Raw genomic sequence first — 15,012 nt, 5'->3', positions numbered from 1 at the left:
CACCTGCTGCTGGAGCTTGGTGACCTCTTGTCTTGAAGGATTTTGCTTGGAGAACAGCTGCATTGTTGTTAGGGCGGCAGAAGGTCCTGGGACTGTGGAGAAAGGGTTTAAACCCGTCAATCACTTAAAAGAGATTCTCTACTGGTAATTGTAGATCAAGCCTATTTATAAATGAAGTAACGTGTTTTGCTCACTTCTGATAAATCCTGCAAGCTACATGGTCTAGTGGATTAACTGCAAAGCTTGTTTAGCTATAAATAAATTCTGAATTCTAATTCTCATGTACATGTAACAGTTTGTGGACTACTGGCAAATAAGGAGGTCATAAAAATAAAAATGAGAAAACATTTTAGAAGCTAATACAGTAAGAAAATACTCGTAAAGCCAGAAAAAGTTATCTCTCTCTCTCTCTCTATATATATATATATGCCTGTTTACCTTATTTTTATATGAGCAAAATGTCCAATTTAGAAGTAGAGAGCCATCCTTTTTAAGTTCTCTGCATTTAGTTATATACAAAGGCTTCATCACTAATCAAAATAGAAATGTCATCAAAAAATGATTTAAAATAGAATCTTCTGTCTTGTGTGATACTGACAGAAGTTGTGCTTTAAAGGCACAGAAGGGACACAAAGTATGCACAGCCTCTTGCCATGCCTTCTTCCAATTCTCTCTCCTTTACACACACACACACACTCACTCACTCTCTCTCTCTCTCTGATGACAATTCCTGACACTGTTAAGAAGGCTCCAGAACTACTGTGTCTTAATAAACAATTAGGATTTGACAAGTGAGTATGAAGAACATACACTCATTACTGTGAACAAATAACCCAATTTTAAAAAACCCTATTGAGTGATGTTTTATAAAATGAGATGGATTCACTGTATATAACTAAATCTATCACGCTACATTTCTCCTTGTACATACTTAAAGCCTTTTGACAGATTTGTTCTTTTTTGCTCTGCTTATACACTTTGTTCTCATACAAAGTGCAGATCAGTGTTTACCTTGTGTGAAGTCTCAATCAGTCATAAGTGGATATTTTCCCTCCTTAAGAATTTGTCTCATTAATTGTCTGACATTTCTTTGGACACAGTTTTAAAACAGTGTTTTTGTCCATGATAACTTAAGTTTGGGTCTGTGTATGCCTTCTTTAATAAAACAGTTAAGATCAATGAGGGAAGAAGCACGTATTAACTTCTCTTTAGTCCGCATAGGACATAGGACAGTGCTATGCATATATAACAGGCACTCAATAAATACAGAAACATCAATGCTGAGATGCAGTTGGCTTTCTTGCTCAATTACAGAAAGGCATTCAGTAAACCTACTGAGTTGTACAGGGAGCTAACTATTCCAAGTAAAGCAAATATTTCTGTCCTAAATTATTTTTAAGAGTTAAGGATACCAGACCAGTTAATGTCTGAATAGGTAAGTGCACCGATCTCTAGAACCCTACCTCTCTGTAAAATGGCTAACACAGAAAAAGTGACAGTTCAAAACTGCCTTCTGCACTCCATGTTTTAAAGCTGTAGTCAGCCAGAGTTTGAAGGTTCAAATAATTCACTGGATAGTTTCATAGTTTTTTTCTGCTGCCAGTTTTATCAGATATATGTAATTCTACTTAAAAATGGAATGTTATTAACTAATCAGAATATATAAAAAAATTACATGTATATCCTCTTCTGCCCAGAAATTCCACCAATAATGTATTTATTGTGAATCAATAATTGTAAGTGCAAATATTTAGTCACAGAGGGTTGTTTTCATTGTAATTCAAATATGGAAAAAAGGCAACACATTGTTGCTTAATGTACCAAAGAGTAAGAGATTGGTTACCTAACCTATACTCTGTACTCATTAGAAATGACTGACCCAGGAAGGTTCTAGATATACTGCTAAGTGGATAAAAGCAAGTCAAAAAGTGGTATGCGAATGTAAATGATAAAGGGACATAAACAAGAGATACCTGGGGGAGAACCCATGAGTCTTCCGGACACGTCTGATCCTGGTAATTTTCTCTTTAGAATGGGAACAATCTTCTCATCAAAGTACTCCATTGCCATTGATGAAATGTCCCTTAACTCTTGAAGTACTTCATGAGCTCGCTGAGGGGCTCTGGTAGAATTGACATATCTCAGTACACGGTAAATTTCATCAATCACCTAAAACGATGAATTTGCAATAGCACTTGAGATTATTATTTTTAAAAAAAGGAAACAGGGTGTGGAGAGGTGGGAACTGTCATATATTGTTTGTGGGATTGTAAAATGATACAACCAGTCTGGAAGACACGTTGGTATTTCCTCAAAAAGTTGAACACAGAAACTCCCCATGACCTAGCTATTCCACTAAAAGGAATATACCCCAAGAAATCAGAACTGAGACACAGAGATCTGTACACCAATGTTCATAGCAGCAATATTTACCATTTCAAAAACATGGAAACAGCCCAAGTGTCCAACTACAACTGAATGGATTGGGAAATTATAGTACATTCAGACAATGGAATACTATGCAACACTCAGGAGCAACAATTTAAAAAAATACTATATAACTTGGGAGAGACTAGAGAGCATTATACTGAGCGAACGAACTCAGTCTCATAAGGACAAATACTACATAAGACCATTAGTGTAAAAATAGAAGGATAAGTAGTAAAACATGTATAAGGACCCAAGGAGGGGTGGAAGCAAATGAGTGAGGATGAGTAGGGGCAAAACCACAGGGTTTTCCAGTTTGGTGTATGGAGGGAGGGGATGAAGGAAATGGGAAGGATGAAGTGGACACCTGAAAAGACTGGATAATGATGGGCAAGTTGCAATGGTGATTAACTTTATATTGTATGAAACACAGTATGTATGAATAATAGTGTGAACAACATGTACAGGAACTTTGTAAGCAAACCAATATAAACTTAAAAAAATGCTAAGAAAGGAAAAGAAACCAACTAAAAAGGGTGCTTGCTTTTAATTGCTGTGATGACCTCCAGGCTGACTGAACTCATGTCCTGGAAACAGGTAACATTACCATCTGCATCCTGGCTTGTTATAATCATCTACACTTGTCATATACATTAAATACCTTCTATGCACCAGAGTCCAGTGGCATAGTCCACAGGAGTTATGCTGTAAACGTAAAGACACTGCTTCTCTAGAAGTATGAATCCCTCTAGAAGTTTGAATCCACCAGCAACTCCTCAGAGAAAGATGGACAATCTCCTCTCCTGTGCTTAAGACTCTGAAACCTGATGGAGGGTCAGCTATGAATTGGTTCCCACTTGATACAATGAGTTTAAGAGCTGGTTTTCAACCTCCTTTTTTTGCTATTGTTTTACTTTTATACACCAGGGGCTGTGCTGGGGCTAACTAGACAATACTGTATGGCTCCTGTTCTCAGTAAAACCGGAGACACACATGTACAAAGACATGGTAGAAAAGAAGAGGGCCATACAAACTGCTAAAGAACAGAGGACTTATATATGAAACAAAGCCCTGTGAGGAGGTAGGGGCACCTGTCCGGTCAATGTACCCACTTTGCTCTAGCTGTACCTGCTCCACCCAGCCCCAAGAGTTTGGCCTGATTTTCTCCTAAATGTTGCTACCATCTGCTTCTCCCTTGAGATTCCTTTATCTCAAAGACTTGCTACAGAGCAGAATGAGGGCTGCTCAGATACTTCCTTTTTATGAAAGAGTATTAAGAAAACCCTTTAATGATAGTTGCAATGGGAAATCTAAAGTGCAACTCACAGAATGAAGAAATTCTGATCCCTACCTTTCCTGCTTATATGGTAATGGAATGCTCCTTAGTCTCTTGTGCTCTCAGCTTTTTATCCCTGTGAAGTGATTTTTAGTATTTTCCAAGGCTTCAGGAGAGCTCTGAAGAGTACTTTGGGAGAGCCAAGTAATATCAATAATGCAAGGCCCCAAAGATTTACAGCCTGTATGATATCTATTCCAACGTGTCCTTGCCACACCAACATCGCAATCCTTGAATCCCACTTCTTTTCTAGACCCTGCATTTACTTAGCTAGCTGCTGGCTCTGGATCACTCTTATACTCTGCTTTGTCTTTTCCTTTACACAAGCTGCTGAAAGGTGCCAAAGAAACAAATCCTGCAGAACAGCAGTATCACAAGATAAGTCATGACGTGTTCTAGACTCTCAGTATAATGTCATCCATGTCAGTCTACTGTATGTACCTAATAAAAAGTGGTAAATTGACTGTCAGCTAAGGAAGCAAAGTTCAACCAGCCACTTTCAATGGACTCAACCTCTCATGTCGAAAATACTCACTCCCTCAAGGATCAACCCAGACGTTTGTCTTCCTGAGGACCTATAAGTAGGTCCTCCAATTACCAAGAGAAGGGGGGGGGGGAGGAATGTAAGAGTCAAGATTTGTTATGTATCTCTGGTCTGGCGATCTTAAGTCCTTTGTCCTTGTTTTTCTTGAGTTCACTTCCTGAAAGGACCTCAGCAACAAAGAAGTGACTCTAACTCCTCCTGTATGAACCTTACTCAGAGTATGCCAAATATTCGTGCCCTTGCTAATAAGCCAGCTTATTTTCAAATTAGCCAATTGCTATGCACCACCTCCATCTTACCTCATCTTCCTGCCCCTCACTCAGTCTTTGCCACTCCCAGCACCAATAAAAACCCTTGTCTCGAAGGGCTGGGGGTGAGAGCTTGTAATAAAATCCCTCATGTTCTTGCATCGAGGGGGGAAAAAAAAGGTGGTAAACTGAAACTATGTCCCTATGGTGAATCTGAGAAGACTTCAAAGAAGCTATGCCCAAGGGCCTGGAAAGATGAACAGGAGCTAGCTTGGTGAATGTTCTGTTATATGCCCTTGAGTCAATTCTATCCCACAGTGACCCTACAGGACAAAACAGAATAGCCTCATGGGACTTCCTAGTTTTACGGGAGTAGACAGCAGATCTTTTCTCATTCAGAGGCTGGGAAGATAGGAACAGCCAACTTTAAGGTTATTTGCTAAGCACTCTACCATTACACTGCCAGACTGTTTGAGGTATATGTAGGCAGGTATTATGGGAGATAAGATCCACTGATTTTGATTTACATGGACACGTAGGTGGTAGTCACCAGTTGTTACTACGTGCCATCAAAGTGACTCAAAGCTTGCCTTCCATCAGGTTTTCAGAGGTAGTTAAGTACACAGGAGGAGACTGCCCAACTTTCTTCCACAAAGTAGCTGGTGGATTTGAGCCACATGCCTTTGAGTTGGCAGCACAGCTCATTACCACTAGGCCACCAGTGCTCCATAGGCAGCTGGAAATACATATCAGTTCAGATCAGGAGTTTAGCGGGGGGAGACATAGATGGTGGTGTGAGCAGCCAATGGAGGAAGAGAGGCTTCAAGACTGCCAAGCAATAATATTCATAATCATTTTTCACAGTCAGTAACATTTACTTCTAACATTATGAGATTGTCAATTCACTTTAAAATTATTTTATTTTGCAATAATTAGTTAGAAAAATACATTGTTGGGAACTATTACATTTACTAAAAAAAGGAAGAAAAGAGTACTTTTCCCTTGGGCTAAATTTAATTATCTAATCATACATTGACTTGTAGGATAAACAATGACAATTTACTGAATTCTTACTAGGCACTAGTCACCTTTCCAAGCATGAGGGTAAATACTGCGAGTAAGATTAACAAAATCCTTCTTCTCATGAAGCTAAAGTAAAAAAGTAATTTAAAATAGTATCATGAATATTAAAAAAAGAGGCAAAGGGGATAACATCAGGCAGGGTAGTCAGGTTTCTTTGAGATACTGAAAAGTTCAAGGTCACAGAAGCTTGACTTGCTCAAGTTTATGTGCTAGAAATAGTTCACACACAAGCAGGTACACACCTGTACTCTCCATACAGCGAATATTTATGTAAGCTCTAACACTGGTGGCATAGGACACAGGGTGGCTGATGTGCTGCTCACCATAGACTGCACCTCTCTACAGGTTCAAATCCAGCAGAGACTTTGGGGGAGAAAGATGGGCACTCTCCTTCCAATGGAAAACCCACTGGAGGGTCACCCTGAGTCAGTTCTGACTTCACAGCAAAGAGTGAGCAGAAGGCCAAAGGCTTGAAATTATGTTAGCAGGTATATACAATTAAAAATGTTTTAATAGATATTAAGTAGCGTTATTGTTTTTTAAAAAACGTTCTTCAAAATGACTACAGACTAGTGTTTATCCAAGTTTTTAGTGTGTCATAAGTAAGAAGAGCTAACATAAAAAGTACAAAGTGACATTAACTGTTTGAACTAAAACAAGTCTCTTTATGTCCAGAGTGTTTTGCACACCAAGTTGTTTTTGTTTTAGCATTATCAATGCAATATTTTAATCTACATATTTTTCTTGTACTTACAGAAAATGGAAAAGGCAATGAATTGGAGGTACGCACTGATGTAAGGATAAATATTAGCATTTTAATGCATACATTCCTTTCTACGTAATTTTTTCTTTAATATGCCCTAGGAATGTTAACAGCTTTGACCACAATGCCAGGCATCAAGCTAGAATGAACAAGGGACTCAGCCTGTTCTGCCCCTCATTGATATAAGTGCTTACTTAAGATATAAACGCCAGAGAGGAAGGTGGAATGCCACTGAGTCAGAAATGACTCATAGGAGACCATCTACTGGGTTTTTGGAGGGTTCCTATCTCATATCAGATGATCATCCTTCTTCCATGGAAATGCTCGTCAATCTGAACTGCCTGCCTCTGGGTGAGCAGTGCAATTCCTTACCCACTAGGTCACTAGAGTTCCCATGAGGTGTCAATAAAATTCTACTTGCTCAGAATGGCTTTTTCTCAGTCCTCTTCTACTTTAAATCACATTAACACCTTCATGAAATATTTCCTCTTCTTTTCAGAGTACTTATTAGCAGTTGTAAAGGACACTTTTTCTGTTAATTCTCATCTTCCTTATAACATAAAAGTGGCTCTCTACCTGACGTCTATGCCAGTTATGAGGTCCATGCATGACTGTGGCTTTATTTTTTAGGGGAGAGAAGAGATAATGTGCGTAAAACCTTACTGCTAGATGTACAATGTTATGGTACACAATATGCGGATATTACGAGCATCAAGATGTTCAAGTTTATGATTTCCTTTCAGATAAAAGGCAGTGGCCATATACTATTCTCTGAACTAAATCAGCGGTTTCAGTTGCTGGAAAATGTGGCCCCAGAGGCTGAATGCTTTGCTGAATGAAGTAATACAAAGCAGGGGAAGAGAAGGAACAAAGAAGATAATATGGATAGCTCTTAGCAATTGTCACTCCACTCCGTGGAGGAACCCAGACGACCCAGAACCTTCTATTATGATTTGTGTACTTTTTAATGTATATATTAAAATGTTTAAGGTTATTTATATTGTTTCCAAACCCTAAAGGCAAATTAGATTTCTAAAAACACAAATAAAAGGCATTAACAAAAGGAAAGAACAAAGAACTATTTCCCTTCAACCTTCTGAGAATGTCCTATCTGTACGTAAAGCTTTCCGTGTTGTGTGGTGCTGCTGAGTACAACTTATGGTGACCCTATCCTGTGCCACCATGTCATCTCTGACACAATTGCATCCACTGTTACAGCCACCATGCCAATCGATTTCGTGGGTCTTCCTCTCTTTTGCTGACCCTGCATTTTAGCTTATTCAATGTTAGTGCACTTATTCAATGTTAGTCCTTCTGACACTGACTCAGGCCCCTCAGCATAAATTTCTCTAGATTCAGGCACATTGTGCAGGGTTTCACATATTCTTTATTATCCTTTAGTGTGGCATAAAAATGCACTATGTGACTATATCATGGTGTTTTTAGCCATGCTGTTGCCATCTCTTTGCTTGTGAAAATATTGCTGCAATGAACATGGGTGTACATCTATCTGTTTGCATGGCAGCTCTTCAGTTTTTGGGATATATAGCTAGTTGTGGGATTTCTGGGTTAAATGGTATTTCTACTCCCAATTTTCTAAAGCAGTGAGTGTCAAACTGCTTTCTAGTGGTTACACCAATTTGCATTCCACCTACAGTGACTGAGAGTTCCAATCTCTCCACATCCTCATCAATATCTGCTAGTTCAATGACAACAGACTTCAAGTTTATACTGTTTAGGTCTGAGAATCGAACAGATCTGATAATGAACATACACTGAAAAATATCTGTTAAATGAAGGATAAAGAAAGCATTATGTATTAATTGCTAGTGATACATTTAAACAAGTATTTAAGGTCAAGTCATAGGATTATATTTAATAAAAGGGTATGTTTTTTAGAGTTCTGAAGGTTAACCTGTATACTAGAGCTACATTAGAAATGACTGTTATAATCATGCAAGCATGAATAAGATCCTGTGTCCCAGAAGACAATCTGTTGTGTGCCTTTGAGTCAGCTGACCCTCTAGCAGGTTTTCAGAAGCTGTAAATCACGCTGGAAGAGATTACCCATCTTTCACCCATGGAGCAACTGGTAGATTCAAACCATGTCTTTGGGATTATTAGTTTAGTTTCTTATGACTAGGTCACCAGAGTTCTCTTGTAAGATAATTTAGTGAAGCCTAACAAATAAAAAACATAACTCAAACTGCATTAAGTTTCATGTGCAAGTCAAGTGTTGTACTGGGGGCGGGAGGAGGCAGAAATAAGATCTGTGTGCAAAGATTAGGTAAGTGTAAAGAAGAGGTGGTAGCACAATAAATGGTCACACACTTGGCTGCTAAGGGACACAGTTCAAACCCATAAGCTGGTCTGCAGAAGAAAGGTGTGCTTCTGGGAAGATCTACAGCTTGGTGACAGTCAGGGCAGTTCTGCACTGTCCTGCATGGCCACGAGGAGTTAGAATAGTTTTGATGGCACATGTTTTGAAAAGGAACGATATAGGAAACTTTGAATGTTGCAAATGGTTATTAACTATTTGACTACAACCGCAAAGCTACCAGGTGAGTAGAAGGTGCCTCAGGAAAAAAGCTGTCGGTGATCTGCTTCCAAAAAGCTCATTCTTGAAAAACACCATTCTACACTGATACATATCAAGTCTTCATGAGTCAGGCTGACCTGACAACTGAGGTTTTAAGGAAGGTCATGCAATGAGAAAGTAAAGTAGGATTCAGGCTACTATTTGATGAAAATATCCATTCACATTCCATAAATCCCTAGAGTCTTATTTCTTGCCAATGCTTTCAGTGCAGCTTGAACGTCTTCCTTCATTATCATTGTTTCTTGGCATATGCTATTTTTAAGATGGAGTTTAATAAAAAATGTAAAGATTCATTATAAAAACTTTGGTAAAATTTACATGCTTTGCTTAAGAAAAAAAAAAGATAGGGAGACTGGAAATCACATGGCTGACCCTCTAGCAAGCTTCCAAGACTATAAATCACCTGGGAGGATACTGTCCATGTTTTCCCCAAAGAATGGCCCATGGATTTGAATAGCCAAAGAAATGAAGCCTTTAGTTAGTAGCACAACTCTGTACAGACTACACCACCAGGATGCCTGAAACTCTAAATAGTTAAACTCCAAATTCCTTACTTTATTATACTGGAGGCTTTAGTCCTTTGTCCCTTCAAATTCTTACCTGTCTTTTGAAGTTTATACTTCTATAAGCAAAAAGCTTGATCATAAAGACTGGTTATTACTTGTAATGTAAATAACATACTTTCTTCCTCTACCAAATGAATCTAAAGTCTTCAACCAACTGCTGATGCTCATTAAAGTAACTAACTAGTTAAAAAAAAAAATTAAAGTAGGATTCAATAGATAAGAGAGGTTGGAGTAAAAGGAAGGTAGCAAGCCTGCTGCCATCAAGGGGATTCAGACAAACAGCTCCATCATGATGCATTTTAAACACTGATTTCTCACATAGCAACACACACTATTCAGTACTACTCTTTTTTAAGTCGAGTATATTTTTCTCCAAAAGAGCCTAAAGGCAAGGATAGTAAAACTTTTCTGTCTCACAAATTTTAGGCATGTTGTTAGGAGGAGACCAGTCCTTGGATAAAAACATCATACTTGGAAAGTTGGCGAAAGGGAGGAATACTCTCAATGAGCTAGACTGAGAAAGTGACTGTAAAATGGACTCAAGCATGAGGGAGATAATGAGGATGACAGGGTTCAGGGTTCACATCTGTTATTCACAGGTCATTATGAGTTGTGTTCAACTCAATAGCACCTAACAAAAATAAGGAGCCTAGTAGGGTTGTGGTTAAGTTAGCAGCTTAGCTGCTAGCCCAAAGTTTGGTAGTTCAAGCTCACCACCTGCTATGCTGGAAAAGTGGGAGGCTGATTATAGAAAGATTACACTCTTGGAGACCTGACAGGGTGGTTCTACTCTGTCCTATGAGTTGGTATTACATTAAAAAAAATTATGTAGCTAATGCAAATATGATTATGCAATAATCCTTCCTTTAAATCTTATCCTATAGAATCAATTTCCTATTAGAATATCTTGTAGTGACTGCTAACTGATACTAATCTCTAAATGAAATTGTAGAGCATTCTTTACTGTATTTAGTTAAGTCTTTTAAATATAGTACAAAAGGAAGGTATCTATTCAAGATAAAAATAATATTAAGACCATCTAATCTACCACTCACAGCTAGCAATGGCCTATTTTTGTTGCCTCTAACGGGTTTTCAGAGGCAGGAAATCACATGGGAGGAGACTGCCCATCCTTCTCCCACGTAAAGGCTTTAGAGACAAATATTTAAGAAAAGGCAGTGTTACCCAGTTTTCAAAATATTTCATTTTCTAAGTAGGTTTAGTAACTTTCTACAAATTACATTACGAACAAGAAAGCAATGGAATTTTTTACATCATTGTTTATTGTGTACTGTTTACTAACACCAAAAGATGTAAAGCAACCTAAGTGTCCATAAAAAAATGATGGATAAAATGTGGAGCACTCATACAACGGAACAGTCCTCAGCTACAAAGAGAAATGAAACTGACATATGCCAAAACCTAGACGAAGATGAAGAAATATTGTGTTGCGTGCAGTCAGTCAGTTAGGGAAGGAAAACACTGTATGATCCTACTCATAAGAAACAGAAAAATGTAGAGAGATCAAAATTTATTAGTGGTTGGTTACCTGAAGAAAAAGGGAGAAAACAGGCTCTGTGCTTAGTGGCAATGAGTTTCTCTCAATAGTAGTAGGAAAGAAATGGATAGTGATAACAGCTGTACAACATAATGAACAGAGTCAACATCACTGGATATGTAACAAACATTCAAATGGCAAATGTCCGTGCACGCACACTCACATAAATATACACCCCCCCCCATATATCCATATCCATGTATAAAAGCAATTTTAAAAAGCCCAAGAAGGAATGTAATGATATGAGTCCTAATGTCTCCTGGAAAGATCACATCTTGTCTATCTCGGCTTGGAAATAGCTAATCCTGTGCCTTTCAAATAATATGGTACATGCTGCATCCCATTCAAACACAAAGTAATTAAACAATAGCTATAACATATTTAACATTTTAAAGATGCTATTAATGGAGGCTCATCTTCTGGCACTAAGTCAAATAATACTCTCTGTTATTCACAGGATTTTCGGAAGGCCTGTTATATCAGAAGCTGATGGCCAGTCCCTCTTTCTTAGTCTGGAAGTTCCACCGAAACCTGTCAATCACAGCTGACTTCACTGGTATTTGAAACATCGGTGGCACAGCTTCCAGCATCTCAACAACACACAAGTCACCACAGCACAGCAAAATAACAGACCAGTGCTGCACCCGTAAGAACAAATGATAAAACAAACAAGCATACAAATATCTTAAAACAAACATGCATGCTATGTTTGAAAACAAACTGGCCTAGCACAGTGTAGCTGCCAGTCCAGTAGAAGACTGGAGTTGGGTGTCCAGTCAGGTCAGAGCTTCTGCTCAACTAAGTGGTGACTGAGGATCTATGATGTGAACTAGGTCATGAATAGCAGCTGGTCTCAGAGTAGCCAAGGCCAATCTTCCTAGTGGCAAATATCCATTAATAATCAGAATGTAAAATGTAGCAATTATGAACTCTAGGAAAACCGGAAGTTATAAAAAATTAAATAGAACACAAAAAGATCAATATCCTAGGCATTAGTAAGTTGAGATGGACTGGTACTGGCCATTCTGAATGAGATAATCGTAAGATTTATTATGTCAGGAATGACAAATTAAAGAAGAATGCTGCCACATTCAAAGTAAAAAGATTTATTCTGGAGCGCTATGAATGATATGACACTATCTACATGCATATAAGGAAAGCCTGTTTACACTATTAACTATAATATACCCACCAACCCCTAAAGAAAAGGATGATGAAATTGAGAAGTGCCAATTTTTACAGTCTGAAATTGAACATGCAATTAAGATGCATTAATAGTGATTCATGACCGAACTGTACTCAAAACAAGGAAAGAGAACTGTAGTTGGAAAATATGGAATTGGTGACAGAAATGAGGCTGGAGATAGAATTTTATACAGTGAATTATTTCTTTATTGTAAACATTTTTTTTAAAAAAGGTAATTATAGTGTTTGTTACGAGTCAAAGTTAATTAGACAGCAGTAAGTTCAATTGTTTCTCCACAAAGTACCAGCTACATAAAAAATAAAACAAGAATATTTTGAGTCTGCATCGTGTTGCTTTATCAGAGATATAAACAATAAAGATGACATTTTAAGAATCAATGCAAACAGAATTAAGTATTGTGTTTGTTGTTGTTCTGTACTGTCGAGTCGCTTGTGACTCATAGCGACCCTATGTACAACTGCTTCATCCTGTGTCAACTCTACTGTCTCTGACACATCTACCCTCATTACTCTAGTCACTGAATCAATTCATCTCATCGAAAGTCTTCCTCTCTTTCTCTGTTCCTCCACCCTTCCAAGCATGTTGTCACTTTCTAAGACTGACTGATTCCTCCTTGTAACATGCCCAAAGTATGTCAGATGAAGCCTCAGATTCCTTGCCTCCAAAGAGCAGCCTGGCTTCACCCTCTCCAGGATGAAACTGTTTGTTCTCCTGGCAGTCCATGGTATACTGAACACTCTTCTCCAGCACCACAGCTCAACGGCTTCAATTCTCCCTAGTCATTGTCCAGCTCTCTGATACATAGCAAGTAATTGCGAATGAAGTATGACAGGATATATATCTGAATTTAAAAGAATATTTACTCCTTTTTTTTAGCTGCCAGGTTTACAGGAGAAAAAGAAATGAGTTTTTATGCAAAAGTGGTTCCTATAAAGGAGAAAGGAATAGGTGGATATCTACATTCTAAGGTTAAGTACAAAACTCATGTAGTATGCTCAGGCAAATGAACAATAGGATTTAATGTATCTTGAGAACTTAAGATGTTCCCCATTGCTACTGCATCTCAGTTTTGTTCTTTTAATACTAGAATTTAAAGTGAAAAGTCAACAAGTGGTTTCTAAAAACAAAACGCATACAAAAAACCCCTACACAAAAACACAGAAAACTAGGGCTCAACGGATTTAACCTCATTTAGACCATTAAGAACACTGTATTCCAGTCATATGACCCTGATCAACTGGCACAAAGGCTGGTACTTTTTTCTATAGAGGTGAGCCAATAAGTAGCTTAGGTTGTGCAGGCCACACAGTTTCACAAACTCAACTCCACCACTACAGAGATAAGCAGCTAAAGAGCAGTCTTGACTATGTTCCAGTAAAATGGTACTGCATACACTAGATTTTATTAACATACTAAATACACACACACACACTCTCTCACTCTCTCTCTCTCTAGTGAACAACTAAATAGTCTCTGAAGTCATGAATAAAAACAAGAAAACAGTTATATATTTATACTCTTACTGTGACTGCAATAAAACTATAATCTAAAAGGGATAAACTATAAGGGGATAAAGAGCTCAGGAACACTAGAGAGTTAAGGATTAGAAATCACATTTGGGTTTCCTACTGCCAAAGGGGCCCTTTAGAGTAGTGAGAGAAGATCTTCACCCTCAAACCCACAGCGTCCCTTTTCAGCAGGAAGTAGCTAAGAGAATACGCCATCCCCTTTTCCTTATGACTCAGGGTGAAGTCTCTCTCAGGGAGGAGTGATAGGGAATGGCAAAGGACACACTGACAAAGGAGATTAATCAGAACTGGCTTTGACAAGCACTGTGGCAATTGGACAATTAAAACAGACATTCGGATGGCGGGGAAGAAGAACAAACTGGGGAGGAGGGTAGAGAGAATGGTGCAGCAATGAAGGAATGAAAACCCAAAATCCCTGTAAATGTTCATTAAAACTAATAAAATTTAATAATAAAAAAATAAAAAAATGTAAAAAAAAAAAGAAATCACATTTGGATAAAATATGGCATTAGAATAAGAACGTAAGTCATTCTTTGAGTACTCTATAAAAGTACTTGTTGCTAATCTGATGACAGTGAGATACATAAAGAAAATTTCAAAGAAAATGATGTGAAATAGCATAACTTCACTATGGTATTATGCTAAAGTAAAAGTCAAACCAAACCTATGGCTGTTAAGCTGACCCTACAGGACAGAGTACAACTGTCCCATCAAGTTTCTAAGTGTGTACTCTTTAGGGAAGCAGACAGCTAAATTTCTCTTATAGGGTGGTTGGTGGGTTCAAATTGTCAACCTTTGTCAGTTTAAATTAAAGTTGAGTACTTTAACTACTATGCCACTGTTTGTTGTAGTTGTGAGCCATCAAGTTGGAACTGACTCATAACTAACTCTCCAGTGGAGTTTTCAAAGGCTCTAACTCACATGGAGATTGCCCATCTGTGTAGTTTATCTTTCAGTATGACTTTTCCTTCCATTGTTTGATTTTGCTATGTAGATGGGTGGGAATGAGAGAAAGGAACATGCTAGCCTTGCCCCTGAAATAAAGTAAGACAACAGCGAGAGGCAAACAGATCTTGGTGTCACTGAAGCAGCAGCAAGAGAAGAGAATGCAGGACACCTTTCTTGCTCCAGCTATATTTCCAGCAGCTTCAT

General features: G+C 38.2%; 1 protein-coding gene across 1 annotated transcript in view; it reads right to left on the bottom strand.

The window, feature by feature from the left end:
• The window catches only part of LOC102859377 (F-box only protein 28-like), a 49,977-nt gene that overhangs the window by 1,216 nt on the left and 33,749 nt on the right, over positions 1 to 15,012 (bottom strand). Inside the window, exons 4-5 of the mRNA XM_006898059.1 lie at positions 1,974 to 2,169; positions 4 to 92 (exon numbers count right to left, since the gene is read on the bottom strand). Of these exons, the coding sequence (XP_006898121.1) occupies positions 4 to 92; positions 1,974 to 2,169 (285 nt within the window). The remainder of the gene's footprint in view (positions 1 to 3; positions 93 to 1,973; positions 2,170 to 15,012) is intronic.

The sequence above is a fragment of the Elephantulus edwardii genome, unplaced genomic scaffold, assembly GCF_000299155.1.
Source record: "Elephantulus edwardii isolate Elephantulus edwardi_28Jun2011 unplaced genomic scaffold, EleEdw1.0 scaffold00218, whole genome shotgun sequence".
NCBI classification, from domain to species: Eukaryota; Metazoa; Chordata; class Mammalia; order Macroscelidea; family Macroscelididae; genus Elephantulus; species Elephantulus edwardii.
The sequence above is the reverse complement of the archived record's forward strand: the minus strand, read 5'-3'. Positions and strand labels throughout refer to the sequence as shown.